This window comes from Nestor notabilis, unplaced genomic scaffold (genome assembly GCF_000696875.1).
Source record: "Nestor notabilis isolate BGI_N333 unplaced genomic scaffold, ASM69687v1 scaffold806, whole genome shotgun sequence".
Classification (NCBI taxonomy): domain Eukaryota; kingdom Metazoa; phylum Chordata; class Aves; order Psittaciformes; family Psittacidae; genus Nestor; species Nestor notabilis.
The window spans coordinates 85844-107563 of NW_009932184.1; the positions used below are offsets into that span (position 1 = coordinate 85844).

At 47.4% G+C, this 21720-nt stretch overlaps 1 protein-coding gene across 1 annotated transcript in view; it reads left to right on the forward strand.

Moving 5' to 3' along the window:
- The first annotated feature begins 262 nt into the window (after positions 1 to 262).
- LOC104407060 (GATS-like protein 1) overlaps positions 263 to 21720 on the forward strand; it is a 31094-nt gene continuing 9636 nt past the window's right edge. The window contains exons 1-2 of the mRNA XM_010016237.1: positions 263 to 368; positions 20885 to 21078. Coding sequence (XP_010014539.1) covers positions 263 to 368; positions 20885 to 21078 — 300 coding nt within the window. The remainder of the gene's footprint in view (positions 369 to 20884; positions 21079 to 21720) is intronic.

Genomic DNA, 21720 nt, shown 5'->3' on the forward strand with positions numbered 1-21720 from the left:
CCGAGGTTGTGTCTATCTTCAAGACTTACAGAGCATTTGTTTTGCGTGAACTTACCCAAGAAGCGTCTTGACTGCATCCAAACAAGCATCACATAGATCAAGCGGCACACTTTGCTCTTGAAGGTGCAGCAGAAGTCATTAGTACCCGTAGTAATTATTGTTGTTTCTATTGCTTTATTACAGCAATATAATGAAGTATGACTGCAGGTAGCTCCTGGTTAAACTCAATTTCCTCTGCAGGAGCGGAAACGTTGACAAACTAATGAAGGGCACCAACGGTGCTTCGCTCTCGGGTTGGCTCTTTGTCAGCCACAATGGCAAGTGCAGTTATGTTACAACCGGTTTTAAGAAGGGGGAAATCTTGATAAGTAAATAGAACTAGGATTTTATCAAACAAGTATTTTTGTCTGCTTGTTTTTGACTAAAGCTGCCTACTTTCTGCCACATAAATGTGCTTCATGTCCCAACTCCCGGTCAGATCAAAGAAGTCTTTCTCTGGAAGATGCCTGTGTAGGAAGGGCAGTGGGTTGAGGCCGTGGGTCAGGACATGGAAATCATAACACCGTGTGATCAGATGACTTAACCTGCTTGCGTGTTGATGCTTGTCTCTGGTGGTTGCTGAGTTCCAACGATGTGAATGCTTACTCAAACCCACAACAAATTAGGTGAGTGGTAATTGTTTAGCACTATGGGTTAAAGATTTAGAACTCTGCAGCCTCAGGCCAGTGTAATTTGCTTTCTGTGGGGTAAGATATTGTCCACAGTGCTTATTGCTTTATTTGTATGAAGAGGGAGAGAGCGCCTATGCAAAGGGGGTTTGCTGATGTATGTGTCAGCAGAAGCCACTCCATGTCCTCGTGCCTGTGTGTGTTAACTGCCAGGTGGCAGACAGTTGAAGAGGAGAAACACAAAAGCTGTGGATAAAAGAGCCAGTGGCTTGAATGCTGCCCTGTTGGTCTAGCCCAGCACCATTAGAGCAGTGTTCTTCCTTTGGTGCTCTTCCCTCAGTGGCGTTGTCAGCATATTAACTGGAGATGTGGCCATGAACTTTTTTGTGCCAGCAAAGAGCTGGAAGTCTGAAGCACTGAGTAATAGGTAATGAGAGCTGTTGTCCTGTATGTGCTCCCCCATGGGGAAAACCCTGGGGAAGACGGTGGCATGGGCAGGTGCTCAGCCCATCAGCTCTCCTGGTGAAGCTGGGAACCATTGCACTGGTAAGTCCTCCGTCTGCATCCTCTGTGTGCCTTTAATGGGGCCAATTTGGGGAATGGGCTGTGCTGCACCATGGTTTTGCACACTTACGGGCTAGATGTGTTGAGCAGAGCATTCATTACATTCTGAATAGGCACAAATAAACCAGGCAGTACTGTATCAGCGATATTGTTGTGTGGGATTGTTATTTAAAACAGCATTTCATCTGGAAGCTTTGCCCAGCTCTTTGACTGGAAATCAGCTGGGTTTGTTATTGTGCCTATGTTTAATTTGTGCTTTCCTTTTAATCTCTTTAGTCTACATCTTGCATTAAAAATCCACTTAATTTTATGACCAGAAGATGCCCTGGCTGCTCCTCCTGTAACAACTGCTTCACCACCAGATATGCCATAGCCATTGAATCGACCCCTGTGGTGACCTGCTTCTCTTTAAGCATTTAAATGAGTTCTACAAATTAGGCTTTTAGGATTAGTCATTGTAGATTTGCAGCATCATTGGTGCGTTGCCAAGGACCCCAGTTTTGTCACCATGACTACTACTGCAGGGTTACCGAGAAGCACAAACTGCAGGAAAGTTTATTAAACAGCAAATTCACGTGCCAGAGCAGGAGTGGGTGACGGTGGCAACGCACCCGCTGTGGCCGGAGAGATGCCTGGTTGTTGTTCCCCAGTGCAGCCTGGAGGTGGGCTTTCAGAGGAGAGGAGATGTTATTGTCCACCCAGGGAGAATCACCATCATTATGTGTTTCTTGTATCGTCACTTGTGCCTGTTCCATAGTGTGTTTGGAGAGGGAGAGGAGGCAGTGGGAGTGTGTGCTTAGTCCACAAAATGCTCTAATCCTGAGGGGATTGTCCCTTCCCAGGAAAGGCTGTTCCCACCGTGGGATGTGAAGCTGCAGAAGCTTTATCCTGTGATGAAGCATTTGTAATGATTAAATCTCCTGGTACTGTCTTGTGAGCTCAGTGGGAATGAACTGTCAAGTTTGGGGGATTTTTTTTAAACCTGAGCACTGAAAAATAGGATGCTCTGGTTTGTCTCAAGCAAGGAATGTACAACCCAACTCTCCTCTGCTGTTGCTGCTTTAACTACGTGCCTGCCTTGTGCAAGGGGAATCTCCTGGCCCCTGTATCCACCTTCTTCTCTAGAGCTTCTTCGGACATGTGGTTATTAGGGCTTTAGAAATAGGACTGCTGGAAATTCCTAAGTGCTGTACATTCGAGATTTGTGCTCTTGAAGAATTTGAAAACCCAGCCTCATAGTTCCTCCCACTCCTGAAGTCTGCTCCCGGGACATACACCTGATTTTGCCTGGGAACTCATGGAGAGAACATGTGCATTTGGTAGTCTCACCCTGGCGTAGTTTTCTCCCCACCATTGATGGACATGGCTCTTTCTCATGGGGTCGTCTCTTGATCCTCAGCCTCACTTAGCGGTTTTACAGGGCCTCAGGACCAATGTTGTCCTCCTGGCTGAACCTTTGTCTTCTCAGGCATTTGTCCTGGACTCTCTTATCAAATCCTTTGAGCTGACAGTGCCAGAAGTCATCAGAGGATGTTCACTGACACCTAATGGAAGTAGGGTCTAAGTTATGAAAGGTCTTTTTTAGCCGTTGGAGGAAAAAGGAGATCCGGGGAATGGTTCTTAGGGCCTCATCAGCTCTGCAGGTCCCTTCTCCTGCCCTAGGCAATGCTGATAAAGTGGCTACGACAGCATGCTTAGTGCTGGGCAGGAGTAGAGCCTGTTCTCAGAGGGAGTTTCTCCTCCTGCATCCATCTGCCTTCTCCATCTCATCCCATCCCTTCCCTCTCCGCAGGACCTTCTCGCAGGACTCGTAGTTGAGTGTCTCTGTCAGGTCGGCTGCCCCGTCTGAACGTGGGATGCTCCTTGTGCTGTGTCACCAGCTCTGGGCTGCCAGCTTACCATCCTGGCATGGAGGCCTGAGTGGGATTTCTGTTTTTGAAAGAGATTCTTTGAATTCAACACACAGCAAATTCCTGGCGGAGGCAGCTGACAGCTCATGTTCTGCAAGGGCTCTGTGCCTGGGACTTGCTTCTCTGTGGTTCTTCTCTGACCTTCCAGCAGCAGTGCCAAAACCCTCTGTTGTGGGTTACCGATCAAAAATACATAAATGGAATGAACCTATGCTCTGGGGTCAAAAAGGGGTCAAACGCTCCTGATGCCAGCTCACATGTGTGGCCTGAAGACAAATTGCCTGTGCTTACAAGCCTGCTACTCATTGAAAATGGGACTGGATGGGAGGAGGAGAGCATTGCTGGGCGTGCAGAAGTTGGCATGCTTTGTGTTATATATAGGAGCATGTATATAGGTGCACACAAGCACATTATACATTTACATGATAGCAGGCCACCACAGCCCAACTGCTTCCTCAGCTTGGAGGTTTCCCACTTAAACCATTCTGGTTTCCCTTGTATGGTTTGTTTTTACCTCTAATTTCCCACAAATGAGCGGTCAGGGAGTTCTCGTACCACTCTCCTAAAGGTTTCCTTCCCCTGAACTAAACTGCTTTTGCAGGGGATTTTCACTTATACAGTAAAGTGCTTGTTAGAGGTCTGTGTGGGTGACTAAATGCTATTTGCTTTCCAGTGTCAGTCCTGTTCCGTATTTGTCTTGAATGTTCTGGAGAAATAGAGGAAAAATACTTGTTCGCTTCAGATCCGTCTCAGCATAAGTGAATTTTGAGCCTGTTTCTTCCAAGCCTGGCTGCACTGATCTCATGGTTAAGGGAATGGAAATAAAGAAGTAAAATCCTGAGCTATTGTAATCCTGTTTGGGTTAACTGGCTGCCTCCAACGTATACAGCCTGGTGTGGAAAGCATCTCATTTTTAATTACTGCTAATGCTTCTGTTTCGGTGGCACTTAGTGCTGGATTACCCAAAGCCCGGCTGTTGAAGGAACACCTGTGTTCTCCATAGGAAAGGGAGATTTGCACACATGCAGTGAATGAGTCTCTCTGCTTGGCTGGTTTCAACCAAAGTTGGTGGAGACAGAGGAAAAGCTCTTTAAGGATCTCAGACTTAATTGTGCAAATGGGTGAGTGGGGAGTGGGAAAGGTATTTTGTCCCTGCTCACCCTTTCCTGCTCAAGGGAAAGGTCCCCGTATTACACATCAAGAGGACCAGGCTTCCTAATGTGCATTGCTCCCATTCCGTTGTGCTTCAAGGCTGCAGATGCCAAGGAAAGGGGAGCTGACATAGGAGAGCAGCGATTCCTGGCTCATCCCATCAGTGTGAGACTCTCCTGGAGTCTCTCTTCCCCTTCTCCTTACCCCATTAATCTATTTCTTTTTCACTGACAATTACCATAATAAAACCAATTCAATCAAATGCTGAAGAAGAGATGAAAACACAGTGGCATCTCTCACAACATACAGCATTGGACCTGGTCCCTCGACAAGGAATTGCTGGGAGATTTTGGGTAGTATGATGGTGTAATCTGTCAGTGTGCACTCTTGAATTGTCTTGTCCTTTGTTGCTCAGGGTAATAATTACCCAGACTGTTTTACCTTCCAAATGCTTTGCAGCCATTACTCACTCAGCAGCATTCCTGAAACGACAACGTTCATATCCCCATGATATAAATAAGGAAAGCAAGACAAAGAAGGTGCCAACAAAACCTCATAGGAAGCATGTGCTGCTTGGGAGTGGGTCTGGTTTGGGGGTTTGATTTGCAGTCAGACTTTCCGAGGTGCTGAGTCCTGGAGCAGCGCTTGCGCAAAGCCGGGCTCAGTGTGTGCCAGGCTGGGGAGAGGCTGTTGAAAAATTGCCCCTAAGTTAGAAATTGATTTAGGAGTTAGGACTTGGATCAGCTTTCTTCCAACTGTGAGGATTATTTTTCTGGAGGACGCTGCAGGGAGATGGGAGGCGAGTTCCCAGCGAAGCCGGCACAGGAGGAGGATGGGAGGCAGTTTGCAGCCTTCCAGCATCATTTTCACAAAGCTGAAGTGTTACCCGCAACCTGGAATGCAGAGAGGATTCAGGTTTTGCCAAACACCAACCAACCATGCAGAGGAATCACCTTGCTGTCTCCCATTTGCTTCGTTTGCAGCTAACCCTTACATCCTGGCTGGTTTTATTCATGTTTTTTAGCCTGTCCTTCTCCTGCATCTCCCTGTATCCTGGCGAAGGAAGCGCTGTGATCAAATGTTAATGTGCAGGAAGATCTAGCTGTGAGCAGCAGCGCTTGCATCCTGCTGTTTAATTTTCCTTGTCGTGAGCTGCACTGATCAGTGCTTGGGGCAGGCTGGCTTTCCTCCCCATGCCAGGCACTCTGCAGCCTCTCCTGCCCAGGATGGATGGTACTACCCATTGCAGCCTCCCTCGTGCCCTCCCAGCACTAAATACGTGGTGTGCTTGATCTCTAATACTCCTTAACAGGGCCTGGCTTTGTTTACTTGTATAATTCCCTCAGTGCCTTATCAGATTAGCATGATTTCAAAGTGTTAAGAGCATCAGTGCTTGAAAGAGTTTTGCACTCCGCTTGCCATGGCCTCCCCGTGTTCTGATTAGATGCAAATACATTCCTGATAATAGAAAATTGTTTGGACAGAGGTGGCTTTCTTCTCATCCAAGATTAATAATAGAAGCATGGAGATCAGGAGCAAGGCTTTCTCATGTAGTTGCTTTAATACTTGTTACGTCTTTGATATCTGGCTTTTTTGTTTTCAGGGATGGTGGGGAAAGCTCCCATGTCCCACAGAAAAGGCTATGTAGGCTTCCCTGGGTCACAGGGAGAGGGATTGATTCCTGTTGATCCCAGTGAGCTGGGAACAGGGCCCCTCTGAGCAAACGTCTCATTTCTCCTGGATGAGTTTGGAGTTCTGATTTGTTTAAAGAAGGGCCATGGAAGAGGTTACAGTGGAGCCAGCCGTAGTCATCCCGTCTTCCCTCCCTCATCCTCCCCTGATAGCAACAGTAAAGCATTATGTCAGCACACAGGAAGTAATGAGATTTTTCTGTTCCTAATGGTGGCAGGAATAATCAGATCAATATCTTCATGAGACAGTGTGCTGGAACATCTAATCTAGGTCATGCTTGCCTAGAAAGGTTGGACTAGATGATCCTTGTGGTCCCTTCCAAGCTGGTTATCTATGATCCTGTGGTAGCATCCAGGCAGACGAAGGTTTTTTGGGGTGTCTGCTGCCAGGGAGTGGGGTTGCAGAGAGTACCCAGCCCCTGGAGAATCCTCGCTCTGATCCTGAGCCTTCTCACAGGCTTGGGCAGAGCCCTGACCAAGCCAATACCTGCTGCAAGTATTTGCCTTGTGGCCCGCTTCCCCTTGTGCCCATCCACATACCTAGCACAGCTAGGATCTGCTTACGGAGTAGTTTTGCCTTGCTTGGAGTGTTAGGCTTGTGGTCCAACTGGGCTATTTATCGTTAGTCCCAGACAGAAAATACGTGCTCTGCTTTCCATGTTCATACCAAATACCCATTCTCAGGGTGCAGTGTCAGCTCCCCTCCAGCTCCCTCCCGTCCCCCTTTTGCCTGGTTGCAAAAGCATCCAACAGCAACATTCATATTGTAGCTCGGGCTCAGCTGGACCCAAGCATTGACTTTTGTATCCAGAAAGATCTATTGTTATTCCTGCTTGCTCTCACCCTTCCCTCACCACCTCCCCTAAAATTCCCACTCTGTGGCTTGCTGAATAATTTCAAGGTGCTAATTGCCCCGTGCCGCAGCTGATCCATTGATCTGGAACACAAACAGTCTCGAGGTAATTTTCTGTCTGAGCCAGTCTGGGGCTTACGCAAGCGCTGGTGTTTGTTTCCTTGTTTTTAATTTCCTGCAAAGAAAAGCTTTTGTGTTGCTCTCGACAAGATGCCTGTGCCTGTGTCTCCGGCGGCGGCTGCTCCGTCAGGCCACGTGGGTCTCGAGGAAGATCGACACTAACAATACCCGTTCTTGTGTAATTGAAGTCTGTGGGTGGGAATTGAGAGTCCTGCTCAGTCACGTCCCGCCATCAGCACTGTTAGGCTGTTCTTGAGGTATCAGGTGGCTTCTCTTGCCCATGTTTTGTCCTACATTTGGGGCACACTGGGAGCAGCTCAGACTCTTTATCCTGTTAGAAAAGTCATTGTTCTGTTAGATAAATACTTGGAGGCAGAGGTTTTCTCTGAGGGTTCACACATCCCTTCCTGTATCAGCTAACCACAGAGAACCAGCACTGGATCTCTGCTGGCCATTGAAGAGTGCAGCATGCATCCAGCACAGCAAAGAGTTAATTTTCCTATGGCTATTGCTCGTCAGCATTGTGCCTTTGCAGGGTTTGATGCGAGGAGGGGGTGGGGGTATGATGTAATGTGAGCAACTCCCGGGGCTCTTGTAGTAGGAGGCTGTGCAAAAATAAACTCATCTGCATTCATTTCTCTCCCCAGCTTGGATGTGCAGGTTTGGTTTACCTGGAGGAGTTGCTGTCGTACCTTATAAATAAAGCCATGATTGTTTTGCTAACCACGGAAGAGGACAGGGCTGGTGGGGCTGCCCTGGCCAGGGTTGCTGGAGCAGGGGGATGGAAGGGAGCCCACAGCGCAGTGCTGGAAGCTGCACCCCACCAGGACAGCAGTGGTGTGAATACAGTGAAGAATGAGCTTTGTATCCCATTGCTGGGAGCAGGCTTGTCTCCAGGTGTGTGTTGGGGGGTCTATAAGGAGAAATGAGTAGCAGTTGTCTACCACTGAATGGTAAGCACTGTGGAGAAATGAGTAGCAGTTGTTTACCACTGAATGATAAGCACTGTCTCCCTCCAGAAGAGTGGCCCCTTCTATACAGAGTCAGATACAGTGCCCGTGGCTCAGACCCCTTTTGATGAAGTGCTGCAGCCTGGCTGGGTCAGAGTTGGAGGACAGCTCTAAGGTGTGCATGTAGCCAGTAGGAGTGCGGGAGATGTTCGCACCATTTGCAGTCCCAGCCTCTTTCACCTCTTTCAGGGATGGCTGGTAAATCCTGTCCCTCTGGCAGATCTGTTGCTTTGGCCTTGTTCCATGCTTTTGGAAGGATGCTGGCTCATGTGCACTAGGTCATGGCTTTGAGGACTTCATCTATGGAAGAGGCAGCATTTCTGCTGCAGCTGTTTCGAAAGGCTCTGCCTGGGTGAGTGTGTGCAGCGTTGATGTCCAGAAATGGCAGTTTGATGACACCTCTGGCATAATTTGGCACTTCCCAGCTAAGAAAAAATTTTCCCAGTACAAACAAAATACTGAAATATCCCATCTGTCTATGTACAGGTTCACAGGTGGAGTAAGAAAGGGGAGGTAGAAAGAAGTATGTCGCAAACTGGAAACTGAGCTGCTGTGAATCCTCTTCCCAGCACACCCTGTGTCACCTGCATGTTTGGCACTGGCTGGAGATGGGGACGAAGCAGAGCTCAGCTGGCCTGTGTGGCTGGCAGCCAGGGAGGGGCTTTGGTGCTTATGATGATGGGCTTAGAGGACAAGTGGCAAACAGGTACCACACTCGCGATGATGGGTTGGGTAGCCAGCGCACCCAGGTTTCTCTCTGGTTTGCACACAGATATGTCTGCACTGCCCTTAAAGTCCCTCTTAAACTCATGTAATTGTTTGGGCGGTGCTTTGGATCCATCCTTGTAGCCTCAGAGTGAGACAGGAACACCCCAAAAATGGGACCTGTGTGATCATCTGTCACTGGACACTATTGAAGGTGCCCCTGATCTGGCTCAGTATGGTTGTTGGTGCATATCCAGAACATCTCCAAGAGAGATGTCTTCTCCTCCACACCTTTTAACTGGAACAAGAAGATAGGAACATATAGAAAAACAACTCCAGAAATTGGAGACCTTGACGTTTTCATGTGAAGGGTTTACCTTCCAGCGCCCTGCTCTAGCACTGTACATCAGCTCTGGTGAAGCAGCTTGGGCTGCAGCAGGTCTGGTAGATGTGTGGCAGAACATGTCACTGCTTGGTGAGTGGTTAGTTGTGACAGAGTCTCCAAGAAGTGTTTTTGGCCTCTTCTTGCAGCACCTGGAAGGCTGCAGTGCAGCATGTAGTGGTTGTTGAGTTCAGCTGTCTGTCAGGTCAACACAGGGATGCTGATTCTTTGCTTGAAGATGAGGAAGCTGAGATTGGGAGGAATATTTTAAAGAAAATACACTATATTTCACGTGGCTGAAGATTTCTCTCCTGCAAAGGGAACTTGCATTGCAAACACATTCTTTTCCTGCTAGGAAATCCTGGCCTTCCAGTAATGCAAGGGGATCCAGCTGCTCTCCAGATGCAGACCAAAGGAGTCACTTGTTTTGGTTGTAGATTGGAGCCTAATGGAGGGAGAAAAAAGCAACTGCTTGGATTTCTGCAGCTGTTGCTGGTTTTCCTTATTCAGAGGCATGGAGACCCCTCACCTTAGCGGCACAGGCACTGCTGGGGATGGCTCTGAGTGCCACAGCACTGCGAGCATGGGTGGCTTTGGGAAAACGGCATGAAATGGAAATACCAGGGGACAAAGGGGAACTGCTTCCATTAAGTGCACCAGGACGGGTGTCCGTGTCATCTGGGCTGATTTTCATGCTATTACTGTAACACCCAGGAACCACAGTACTCTGTGGTACCAGTATTTCACATGCGTATTGCAAGAGAGAAGGACTTCAGCAGCCAAACAGTTAACGTGGAAGGAAAACACAGGTATGGGAGAGGATGTGATGTGCTCAAGATCATGTCAAAGCTAGTTGGCACAGTAAGGCAAGTAAGCCATTTCTGCTGGGGCCAGAGCACTGTGCTGGAGTCACAGCATCCATCTACAACGCTGCAACCCTTGCCACTGCCCCACCTTCTCCACATGGGGTCTGTCACTGTCTGGTCACTTGTGAAACAGCCTGAAGCTCTACTTGCCCCTAAGCCAGCAGCCAGCTCGGCAAGGACTATAAAGAAGTCTGGAAGAGAGAGATGCTGTTGCTGCAGCCACAAGAATATTCATCTTGAGAACTAGCTGCTCCAGGAAGCACCAGTACTGAAATTGTAGAATCACAGAAAAAAGAAAAAGAAAGATCTTTAAAGAAAGATCTTTAAGATCATAGAGTCCAACGATTAACCCGTTACTGCCAAGTCTGTTGCTGAACTATGTTTCTCAGCACCACATCTACACATCTCTTAAATACCTTCATGAATAGTGACTCCACCACTGCCCTGGGCAGCCTGTTCCAATGAGTGACTACCCTTTTGGTGAAGAAATGTTTACTAATATCCAATCTAAACTTCTTCTGGCACAGCTTGAGGCCATTCCTTCTTGTTCTATCACTTGTTCCTTGGGAGAAGAGACTGACCCCCACCTCACTATAGTCTCCTTTCAAGTAGTTGTAGAGAGCAATAAGGTCCCCCTGAGCTTTGTCTTCTCCAGACTAAATTCCCCCAGGTCCCTCAGCTGTTCCTCCCAAGACTTGTGCTCCAGGCCCTGCACTAGTTCCATTGCTCTTCTCTGGACCTGCTCCAGCATCTCTATGTCTCTCGTGTAGTGCGGGGCCCAGAACTAAACACAGGATTTGAGATGCAGCCTCACCAGTGCCCAGTACAGGGGATGATCGCTGCCCTGGTTCTGCTGGCCACGCTGTATCTGATACAGGCCAGGGTGTTCCTGGCCTTCTTGGTTGCCTTGGCACAAGCTGACTCATTCAAATGCTGTGGGAGATCAGGGAGGTTACATGTTTTCCAACATGTAACTGATAAGTATTCTGATTCCTCCACATTTAGAAGATAAATAAACAGTGGAAATAAGAAGGAACATACTTAATTCCTGAATACAGATGAAGGTTAGCGTTATATGGGCTCCTCAGCGCATATTTTCAATTACAAAATTCTTCCTACCTGCAGCATAGTGTATTCATCTTTTCAGTATCATTGCTCCTCTATTCCATAAAAAGCTTCCGTGAACTTGTGCAAATATTTGTTTGCTGCTCAGTGGCAATTTGGATAGTCACCAAATCCAGGAGCACAGTTGTACAAGTGAGCTGTGTTCTGCTGGAGGCATCCCTGCTGGAGGCAGCTCCAGCTGTAACACCTCATCCAAAGGCCTGGAGCACTACAGGGAGGAAGAGACTCACATGTCCAAGTTGGAAGAGCATCTGTCAACATGTAGATCTCTTAGGTCCAAGCCAGCAGGGCCGAATGCAGCAAAAGAGCTTCATCCCCTGCGCTGGTCTTCACCGCCTCAGAGGTCAGCTGCTCTTTAATTCTGGTTCTGCTTTCTCAATCTGTACACTGAGCACATGGCAGAAATGCAGCCCATGCTGGCAGAGGCCTGGGGTGCAGAGACACGGCCCATCCCTGCAAGAGCAAAGTGTTAAAATCACTCTTGCAGCCTCTGGTGCTTCAGTGACCAGGACAAGCTGGGGAACCAGCAAAAGCCCTGAGGTGCTGATAGCAAAACACATCTAGAAGCTTTCTTTTCCCTGTCTGCAATGCCTTGATTACCTTTGAATTAGATCATTCACAAGCTCCCAACCTTCTCTTTTAACAGGTACAGGAGATGTCTTTCCAAATATAATGGTCCCTTGGTTGTGGTAGGGGACATGGACTTACAGCATGCTTCTTGCCTCTGCTTCTTGAAGTCCAAAAACTTGGCAGGCAGTTTTAAGCTGTATTTGCTGGTTTTTTGCATTCACAACAGGCTCCAGCAACAAGATTAATTTTATTTTAGCTCTTTCCCAGGAAGGAGCTTTTCAGGTTCCTGCATTTGCCTGTTTTCAGGCAACAGAGAGATCCTGAGCAGCTTACATTGGGTAAAAATCACTGGTTTGTCTCTTCAGTCCCAGTGGTGTGCCAGGCGTATCAGATTGCTGGAACTAGCCCAAATTCCTGTCTGCACCCTTAATTGGGAAACGGGAATGGGGATGAGCAGGGGACTCTAGAGGTGTAAATAGATCAGTCAGCCACATGGCGTCATCTCTGCTCTGTACAAATGCAGTTGAGGACATGCTGAGCAGAAAGAATAAGTTTAATTAGCACATATTCCTTCCCAGGCTCTGGAATTAGTGTGAATACATTGCCACATCTGCTGCTCTTAACGGGCTAGCAAGTCAACTTTCCAGGAAGGTGCCACCCCTCAGCATCTCACTGCTCTTCACATAGGCTGTGTCCGTGTCAGTAGGATGGATCCGTTTGGCATCTGCTGAGAAAGGGATGCACGTGTTCCCAGACAGGCAAAGAGAAGCAGCAACACTGTCTTCCTCCACCATCCCAGGGCATGGACATTGAGCCTATGATATGTTTGTGTAACTGTACCATGAGTGGTAAAAATACACTGACTTCCTCATCTCTGAGTATGGCATCTCCGGTGCTGTCAGAGCTTCCTACTTCACGCAGTTATGTGGCAGATCTGTAACAGTGGAGAAGCTGAGCAGTGGCATTCCCTCCCTGCAAACTTCTTACAAAGGCCTTGCAGGAGAGCTGCTTGAGTGTAGAAAAAGTTGTCTTGTAGGGGAGAGTGGATGGGGCTGCTTAGAAAAAGTAGGGTCTTTACCTAAAATGTTCCCAGCTGATTTGAAAATTCAGAATACTCACATGTCCCTGTGCGTGCTTTATGGAGCCAGTGAAGCTTCAGTGTGGCTGAACTGACACAGGCTCTCTGGTAGCTCCCGAGGTGGCTGGAAGTACTCTGTATTAAATCACTTAATGCCTCTGGTTAGGAGCTATTTCTCTCTCTGAACAGGGCTTGAAGAAATGTCCTGGGTGACCTTAGTGCTCTCTGAAGCAGGTTTTTTTTTACTCTCCCAGTTTTTATTAACTAAGGGTGGGATGAATGTGTTTGTTATTTCCCCCCAGTAAAGGGCTTGGAGAACTCCCTTGCTTGTAACAACAGTAGTTTCTGTCAGATGGACATGGGACCTGGGCACCATATGTAATTCCATGTAAATGTAGTCTGTCCTATTCACATGAATAGTTTGAAATTCAAACTGGTTATTACACTGGGTAGAGTTTGAGTTGAATTATCAAGAAAACATGAGGAAATTGTACTGGGTACATTCATTCTGATGTAAACCCATAAGTTGCCTTAAGATGTAGTTAATCCAGAATTGAAAGAAAACCTGTAGCAGCAGACAAGGACCAGTATAAGATAAATTCAAGGTGAGAAATGAGGGGAAATGGCTGCATTGCTTGACATTACTGTGGGAGCCCTTCTGGGAGGTAGTTTTGGGTGAGCTGGTCCATACTGGATGCTGTATGAGTGCTGGCTGCTCAGAGCTTAGGGAGGGAGACTTGGACAGGCTCTGGGTGCTTGTTTTTCCTGAGAGTGCTTTCTTGTTTGCTTCCTTCTTGTCATCTTTGTCTTTCATTCCCTCTGTCTCTCTGCTTGTCTTTTACAGTCATGAAAGTGGAAAGTGAGAGACCTTTGCCTTTAAAACCTACCTGAGTATCCCTGCAATAGCACTAGCACCAACAGCTTCCTCCCTCAGTGATGAAGGAAGGACTCTTGAAGAGGCCAGAGCAAAACTTCCCATTCTCACCCTGTTTTCAGACACTGAAATCTTTGCCACACTCCCTCTTTGGGCAGAAATTTTCCATGCTGCTTGTGCTGATTTTTGCATTAACTGTGAATTGCTTCAGTTGTGAGATGAACATAAACCTCAGCTAAATAGAGCAGCTGTTTCTTGAGAGCAAGATTCAGAAGAAATAGGGGGTTTGTACCCACTTCATAGATAGGAAACTGAGGCACAGAAACATTGAGGTTAAATATATAAAATGTCAAGCTGTCATTTCCTCAGTGCAGAGTGTTGGAGTTTATGAACCTAACGATGTTCTTTTGACAGTTTTGTGAGTGGGATAATACCTAAATAGGAAAATGAGATGACAGGTTTCACAGCTTCCCTGTTGAGGGAGTTTGGAATAAAACCCCCTCAGTTTTGCATTCTCTGTTAGGAGAAAATGTCAAAAATACAGAAGCACCCAGTTAGGTGAGGTTCCCGTGCTGGGGATCCAGCCGTGCAGAAGTGCCCGAGCATCCCATCAGGAAGAAATTTGGAATGTACAAAGAAGAGCAATAAAAGAGACAAAAATTGAAGTTTGATGGTCCACTGTGATCCTGGAGAAACCTGCTGTCCCATTTGCTGGTAGCACTTGGTATCTCATGAACATTTGGAACTACCAGTGCTTTAAAAGTTCCTGATGTGTTGCTGTGTGACATGTCTCACTGCTCATGTCCCACTGCATGCTGGGGGGCAGAGGTGTGATGCTGGAGGCATTGTGCCCCTTGTATCATGCTGTCAGGGCTGTCTACTCTGCCTGCCTCTGCACCCATTATTGGAACAGGTTGTCCAGAGAGGTGATAGATGCCCCATCCCTGGAAACATTCAAAGCCAGGTTGGATGGGGCTTTGGGTAACCTTATCTAGTTGAAGATATCTCTGCTTATGGCAGGGGGGTTGGACTAGGTGGCCTTTAGAGGTCCCTTCCAACTCAAACCAGTCTTTGTTTCTGTGATCACCTCTGCTCTCTGCAGAGGGTGGCAGCTGACCAAACCATTAGCATAAATGGAAAAAATTGCAAAAGCTGCTTTGTTGTGAGCACACCGACCTCTTCCCAAGACATGCTGGAGCTCATTGGCTTGTGAGATGATTTCAGCTGAATCAGAGCTGTGGGATTTTCTTCCTTCTCTTGCGCACAAAAGCATTAACTTTTTGGCCCTGATCACCACGTTTCCTAATGCACAGCCAAGCAGGGTGCTTTCATCTTGCCGGGCTATTGTGCTTAGATAAGTCCCTCAGCGTGGGATTGCTCCGTGGCACTCCAATCCAACTGACACCAAGGACTTTCTGCCTGGCAGCCGCCTTACACCACGCTAAAAACTGCTCAGGGGGCTTCTTTAGGATTTGTGTGGCAGCAAAAGTCTTTGCTTCCAGTGATTAAGTGTGAAGCTGGCAGTGTCTGTGTTTTGAGGCAAAAAGAAGGGGTATTTGTATCACTCTGAAAGGTTATGATTTGCATTGTAACACCCCCAAGATTTTTTTTGCTGCACTGGTGGTGTCCCTGTGGGGGAAGCTCAGCACTGGATCACTTTGCCTTGTCCTTGAGGCAGGGCAAAGCGAGAAACGGCATCCTGCAGGAATAACCCTTGTGCTTCCAGAGTAGTGAGCCTGGGACTCATAGAGTTGGCATTGGACCAGCTCCGGAGCTCTTTCTGGCACACTAGAGAACCTGATAAATGACATCTTTACTCTGCTTTATCCCCTTTTGCACAGCTCTCTGGAAGCGAGAGAAACAAAGTACTCCATTTCCTAACATTAAAAGAATCTTTAGTTAGCTCAGTTGCTCAAAAGGAATGAGGCTCAGGTTGTTATCTTCCTCCCACTCTCCCCTCCAGAGTTTGAGTTTATGTGGCCAAAATGTCACAAGGATATGATGTTCCTAAAGCATTTTCTGAGCAGAGACATCCAGTTCAACACATGCAATCTATCAGACGTCAGAGAAACCACAGCAGTGGGTGCTGAAGACTTGCCCTGGGCAGCCCAGCTCCCCATCAGCCCGTGGATGCTTGTCCCATCACACACTCTTTTGGGAAGCACCCAGTGGCATTTCCAGCCCCTCCTTGGTGGCTGCGTGATAAAGCCAACAGAGAAGTCAGGAAGATGCCCAGGCTTTGGATTGGGCTTTACAACCCGTGATAATCCCTCACTTCATTACAAGAGGGGATTTGAAAACTGCAGACCAATGAAAAGCTTCCACTGGGCAGTGGGAAGAGAATCCTTTAATAAACATAAAAATCCTATTAAAAATATTTATATAAATTGTGCTGCCACATAGAGACGTTGGTGACAGCTCTCCCAATTTATCATGGATTTTGCAGTTGGCAGCACTTCTATTTTTAATGCTTGACCAGTGGAGTCCTGCTACTGCCAGAGCCTTTTCCTCTATCTTTTTAATACAAGCGGGAGTCTTGCTGGCATTTTTTCAGAGGGAGGCTATAAAAGGTGAAATAAGTCCAGTGCAAGGGATCTATAGCCAGAAGGGTGGTCAAACAATCCACAGTATGTTTTAAACTTCATTATTTTTTAGCATTTGGAGCTAGCCGTGGCTGCAAACATGAGTCTCTAATGATGAATTGAATGAGCAATAGGTTCATTCAGAGTACCAGAACAACTCAAGGAGTAGTACATCACTGAGAGTAGTCTGCTAGAACACAGAAATTTGTGAAGATGAGTGCTAAGGAGATGATCCAACACGCCACACCAAAAACCAGACCAGCTGAGTGCCTTCATTTCTCTCCAAGCACTACAAAAAGTCCATCATATATCTGCAATTTCACTTGAAAGCTAATAGGTGTCATCAGGTGGGATCACCACTAAGTTTGAATGAGGGCCACAGAGAACAGCTCACAGGGTATCCTTTTGGAGGAAGGGAGTAAGTCCCTGGTTGGCAGTGCTTTGCACGGCCCTGATCCAGTTACCAGTGTGGGTAGGTGAGATGCATTTCTGCTACAGAACTGTGCATTTTCCAGTTATCTGCCTTCACTGTAACCCTTTTATGAGACATTTGAACCCATTTAAATTAGGTACAGAAAGGGGATAAAAAGTTCTGGTGGTGCTGCACTTTCTCAGAGCATGTGCACATTTCCCAGTGCTCTTTCAGAAAACAAAAGAAAGTTGTGCAGACCCACACCATTGGGATGACTCTTTGGTCAGGACTGTCAACCAGGAGATTGTCCTTCCATGCTTTCTGTGATCACAGGAAGCTTGCAGAGACCCATGAGCTGGAAGCTCATCATCTGGCCAGCATCCTCCCAAAGGTATTTTAAGAGTGCCACGTGGAGCACCAGCTCACAGTGCTTACAGCATTTTAGAACACTCTGGCAGCAGCAATTCAATCCTTGTTTGGGTTGTGGCCAGTGTTTGTTGTCCTCCCTGGAAATGGTATTGATTATTTGAGCTCAGGAGCCAACTATGACCAATATGATACTCAGCACCTCGCATCCCAGGATGATGTGTGCCATGGATTCTGCTTTGCTTCAGCTCTACCTGCCCCATGGGTAGGTAGATAGACACCCATGGTGTGAATAAGCAGTTTAACTCATGCCTTAAACCTTATTTGACATGTGTTTGTTGGGTTGGATTTGAGCACGAATTGGCATTGGTTTAATATTTCCCTTGGGGGGTGCTGTGTCCCACATGGCATCTGTCTGCTTGGTGTCACTGCAGATTTCATGCAGCAAGGAGAACTTTGGATGAGAGAAAATGGAGAGTACCATGGGCTATTGGAGCCCACCGGCAGTTGGTACCTAGCGTTGCACTGCCAGGCAGAATCATACACAAGATGAGTGCTGTGCTTGGGCTATCAAGGTGATCACCTCTAGGTGTAGGTTGGTGGGGTTTATGGCAGCTCTGTGGTGTCAGGAGCTCTGCTCTCCTGCAGGGAAGTGGTGCCGATGGTAAGTTTGGTGGGTCGGTACTGAAACATGGGTGATTCCTCATTTTGCTCTTTATTTATTACCTTATTCTGCCTCACTGAGTCTGTGTTAATGTTGCATTTGGTGTTTTCAGGTCTCCTTGGGTTTACTGCATTTAACGGCTTCCTGGGCAAAGCACCTTCCCACATGGCTTATTTGATGCTATTTAAACTAACTTGTTGAGCCTCTGGCCTGGGTTTGTTTCATTAAAATTTGGGTTGTACTTTTCCATCTGGCTGCCTAGTGGAAACCCTGTTCAAAATCAGTATTTCTGTCACTTTCTATATATTTTTTGCAAAGTTAATTGAATGATGAGAAGCAGGTTACTTAAGGCAGTGCAGTGGCCCCTGTCACACTTCATAGGGCCTGTTAAACACATAAAACCAAACACGGTCAACACTTTTCAGTAATTACAAATGCAGTGGGCAAATCAGCCTTTCTGCCCCCTGAGGAAGAGGTTGATGAGGTCTTCTCCAGACAGCTTCTCCAGTCCCACTGCTGCCAGAGTGAAGTGTGAGAATGCCTCTGTACACTCTGAAATAATGCATCTTCTGCCACATCTCTGACCTGAAATAGTATCGCAACTGGTATTTAATGAACTGCAGCCAGGCCCACATCACCTGTACAAAGCAGGAACATCATCTACTCTGTTTATAGAGAGGGAAATGAGTTGTGATCTCTTCTTGCTGCTGGTAACAAGTCATCATGGACCTTCTTGAGCAAGTCCAGAGGAGGCCATGGAGATGCTGAAGGGGCTGGAGCCCCTGTGCTCTGGAGACAGGCTGGGAGAGCTGGAGAAGAGAAGGCTCTAGGGAGACCTTACAACAGTCTTCTAATACCTAAAGGAAGCCTGCAGGAAACATGGAGAGGGGCTTTGAACAAGGGACTGTAGGGACAAGACAAGGGCAATGGCTTTAACCTGCCAGAGGGGAGATTGAGATGAGCTCTGAGGTAGAAGTTCTTCCCTGTGATGGTGCTGAGGCGCTGGCACAGGGTGCCCAGAGAAGCTGTGGCTGCCCCATCCCTGGCAGTGTTCAAGGCCAGGTTGGACACAGGGGCTTGGAGCAACCTGGGCTAGTGGAAGGTGTCCCTGCCCGTGGCAGGGGGTTGGAACTGGATGAGCTTTAAGGTCCCTTCCAACCCAAACCAGTCTGTAAATCTATGATGAGCGGACTTCGGCACATCTGGGATGTGCTCGCTGTGGGCGTCCAGGTCGGTGAGCACCAGACCCCAGAGCACTTGGAGCTGCCCATGCATCCTGTGCACTTACTGGGTTGGCCACGCTGCCAGAGGCTTTTGGGGATGAGTTTGCAGAGAGGGAAGGTGTCACTTGACCTTTCCGTGATGTAGTTGCCTGGCTGCTTTAATGGCTCTGGGATGCGGGAAATGGAAGTGTAAATACCAATGACGTGCAGGTGGCCTCGCCTGTGCCTGCCCACTCCGGGCTGCCAGGGAGCAAATACATGTCCAAAGAAGGAACACATCTGGGTTTTTTTTCCCTTCTTCTTCTTATTTATTTCACAGGCAAGGAGCAGAGGTGGGAATAAAGGAAAAAAAGACGTCAGCTGCTTATTAGATCAGCAGCAGTTGTTTTGAGCCCTAGCTCCTCCATGCCAATTGATGTAGTAAGCTTTTTACTGGTGCTCTTCTGATACTAAGGGCTGTCTGATCAGAAAATGGTATTTTGCTGCAATAATTTTCTGCAAGCAACTTGGACTGGTCTCTCTGAGGTAACATGCTGTTGATTCATGCACAAACTTACCCCTCTCCCTGGTGTCTAGTTTTCATTCCACGTAAGCTCTGATTGTTCTCTAAAAAAGAAACATTGGTCTATGAAGCTAAACATCAAAATGCAGAACCCTCAGTGTCCCCACTGTTTGCAGTGTGTTTGCTCAGGGTTATTTTCATGGCACACACAATTGAGGTTATTGAGGAGAGCAAATGAATAGTATTTGTTATTCAGTTCGTTTTGGGTTTTCAGCCCTGTCATTGTCTCACAGCAGTGGTGCCTGGGGATTCAGAGGGGGTGAGGTTAGGAATTTATTACATGGTGTCTGGAGCTGTACAGAAACAGCTCCCAAAGGTCTCACTGAAGCAGAAGGAAAGGAGAAAGAAGTGTATGGAGGAGCCAGGAATGGGTGGACAGAGTAGGACATGCGGGGATGGAGACATGAAGTGATTTGCCTACAGTGCCAGGGCACCGACTGCAAGAGCAGCAGTGCTGGGATTTGTGCTTTGGGATTGCTGGGCTGCATTTAACCTCTAAGCAAAGTGTGTAGGTTTCTGTTGGGACCTCTGCTGTATCTTTGCTGGCTGCATCTGCAGCTGAGGTCAGGTTCCTTATGCCGAGTAGTTTTAACTGGGATTATGCATTTGTAAATCTGGATCTGGATCTGACCTGTTTATTTCTATAATTTGCCAAACCAAAATCCAAAGTCCAGAAAAACTTACAGAGGCTTATGCCTTCATTCCAGAGTCTGCATCTGATTTTATGGGCTGTTAATACATTAAGGTTTCTTTGAAACAGCTAACAGTTTGTATTAAGTGGTTTAGGTGCACATTTTTAACTACTTAACGACAATAGACTAGAAGCAAATGGAACGGAACTGGGGTTATTCTTAAAAAGATTTCTGTTATCTTTGTAAGTGGTCACCTTGATCTCTGGTGTGTGTGTTAGACCGTCCATCCCTTACAGAGCTGTGAGGCTCTTGGCTTCTGCTTTAGAGATGGAGGCAGCAGCCCACAGATGCATAGGGTCCCTGCTCTGCATCTCCAAAGTCTTGGGCTAGCGCCCAGGCTGCTCTGTCAATCTCCATCTCGAGTCCAGGAGAATAAAATCTGGGTTTAGAGCAGGAAAAAGGAAATAAAAGAGACAATAAAAGTTCGAGTAAAGTATCTGGAGAAATTGTGTGATGAAAGAGATGTGAGTTAAGTTAAACACCTCAGGCTGTTGCCACATGGGGAAATCAGCAGTGCTGGTCACCAGCATTCTGAGCTAATTGCTGAGGCACATGTAGTGTGTTATCCTTGAAAATGTGTATGAATCCTGCAGTGGAAGTTGCTGCACTTGGTGTATCTAAAACGCAGCACAGTACCTTCCTGTGAAGCAGTGTGGGAAGCTCAGGAGGTTGGCTGGAATAGCAGTGTGGGAAGCCCAGTGGGCTCATCTCATTCATTGCACTGGGGTCTGTGCTAACCACATGAACCAGAATGCGGGCCTGGCTCTCTCTGCCTCTAAAACAAATATCTATCCCTCCCCTCTGTGTCTTTGCAGAGCTTCCTTCCTCGGAACACTTGAGTGTGGCTGATGCGACATGGCTTGCCCTCAACGTGGTGTCTGGTGGAGGTGGCTTCTCTGGCTCCCAGCCCATCGGAGTGACCAAAATTGCCAAGTCAGTAATAGCACCACTAGCTGACCAAAACATCTCAGTGTTCATGCTCTCCACCTATCAGACGGACTTCATCCTGGTAAGAGGACATGAGAGGACCAGGCAGAGTTACCTGCCACCAGATGAAAAGTCCATTGAGCAGTTTTAATGACATTTCTGGGAACAAGTTGTTTCAGGAGCAGCAGAAGTACCAAAGTTGGCTTTCCCCAGACCTCTGTGCCTTGTAGTTAGGCTTTCTGGCATCTCAGGAGCTTTTCCTATGGGATGATGACATGGCAGTGTTCAGGGCCAGGTTGGACAGAGCCTTGGGCGACATGGTCTAGTGTGAGGGGTCCCTGCCCATGGCAGGGGGTTGGGACTAGATGATCTTAAGGTCCTTTCCATGATTCTGTGGAGCATTTGATGATGTGGGTTATCTGGTGTCTAATAATGCTGAGCCCACATTGCAGTCTTTCCCTTAATGGAGGTACTGGCAGCATTTCCTACAGTCAGACATTGGTTTTCTGAGAGAGCAGCTGTCAGGTTGGCTGGTGATGGCCAAGAGGCTCCAAAGTTGTTTGGGGTATGGACAGACCGTCTTTCTGTCTCACAAATACGTGTGTGAGAGGTAAAGCTTACACATGTAAGCTTTCTTTTCTTAGGAAACATGGCCGAAGAGTAGGCAGTGCTTTGTTCTTGAAGGGAAGCTGGAAAGGTGAGACATCTCCCCTTTAGAAGTCTC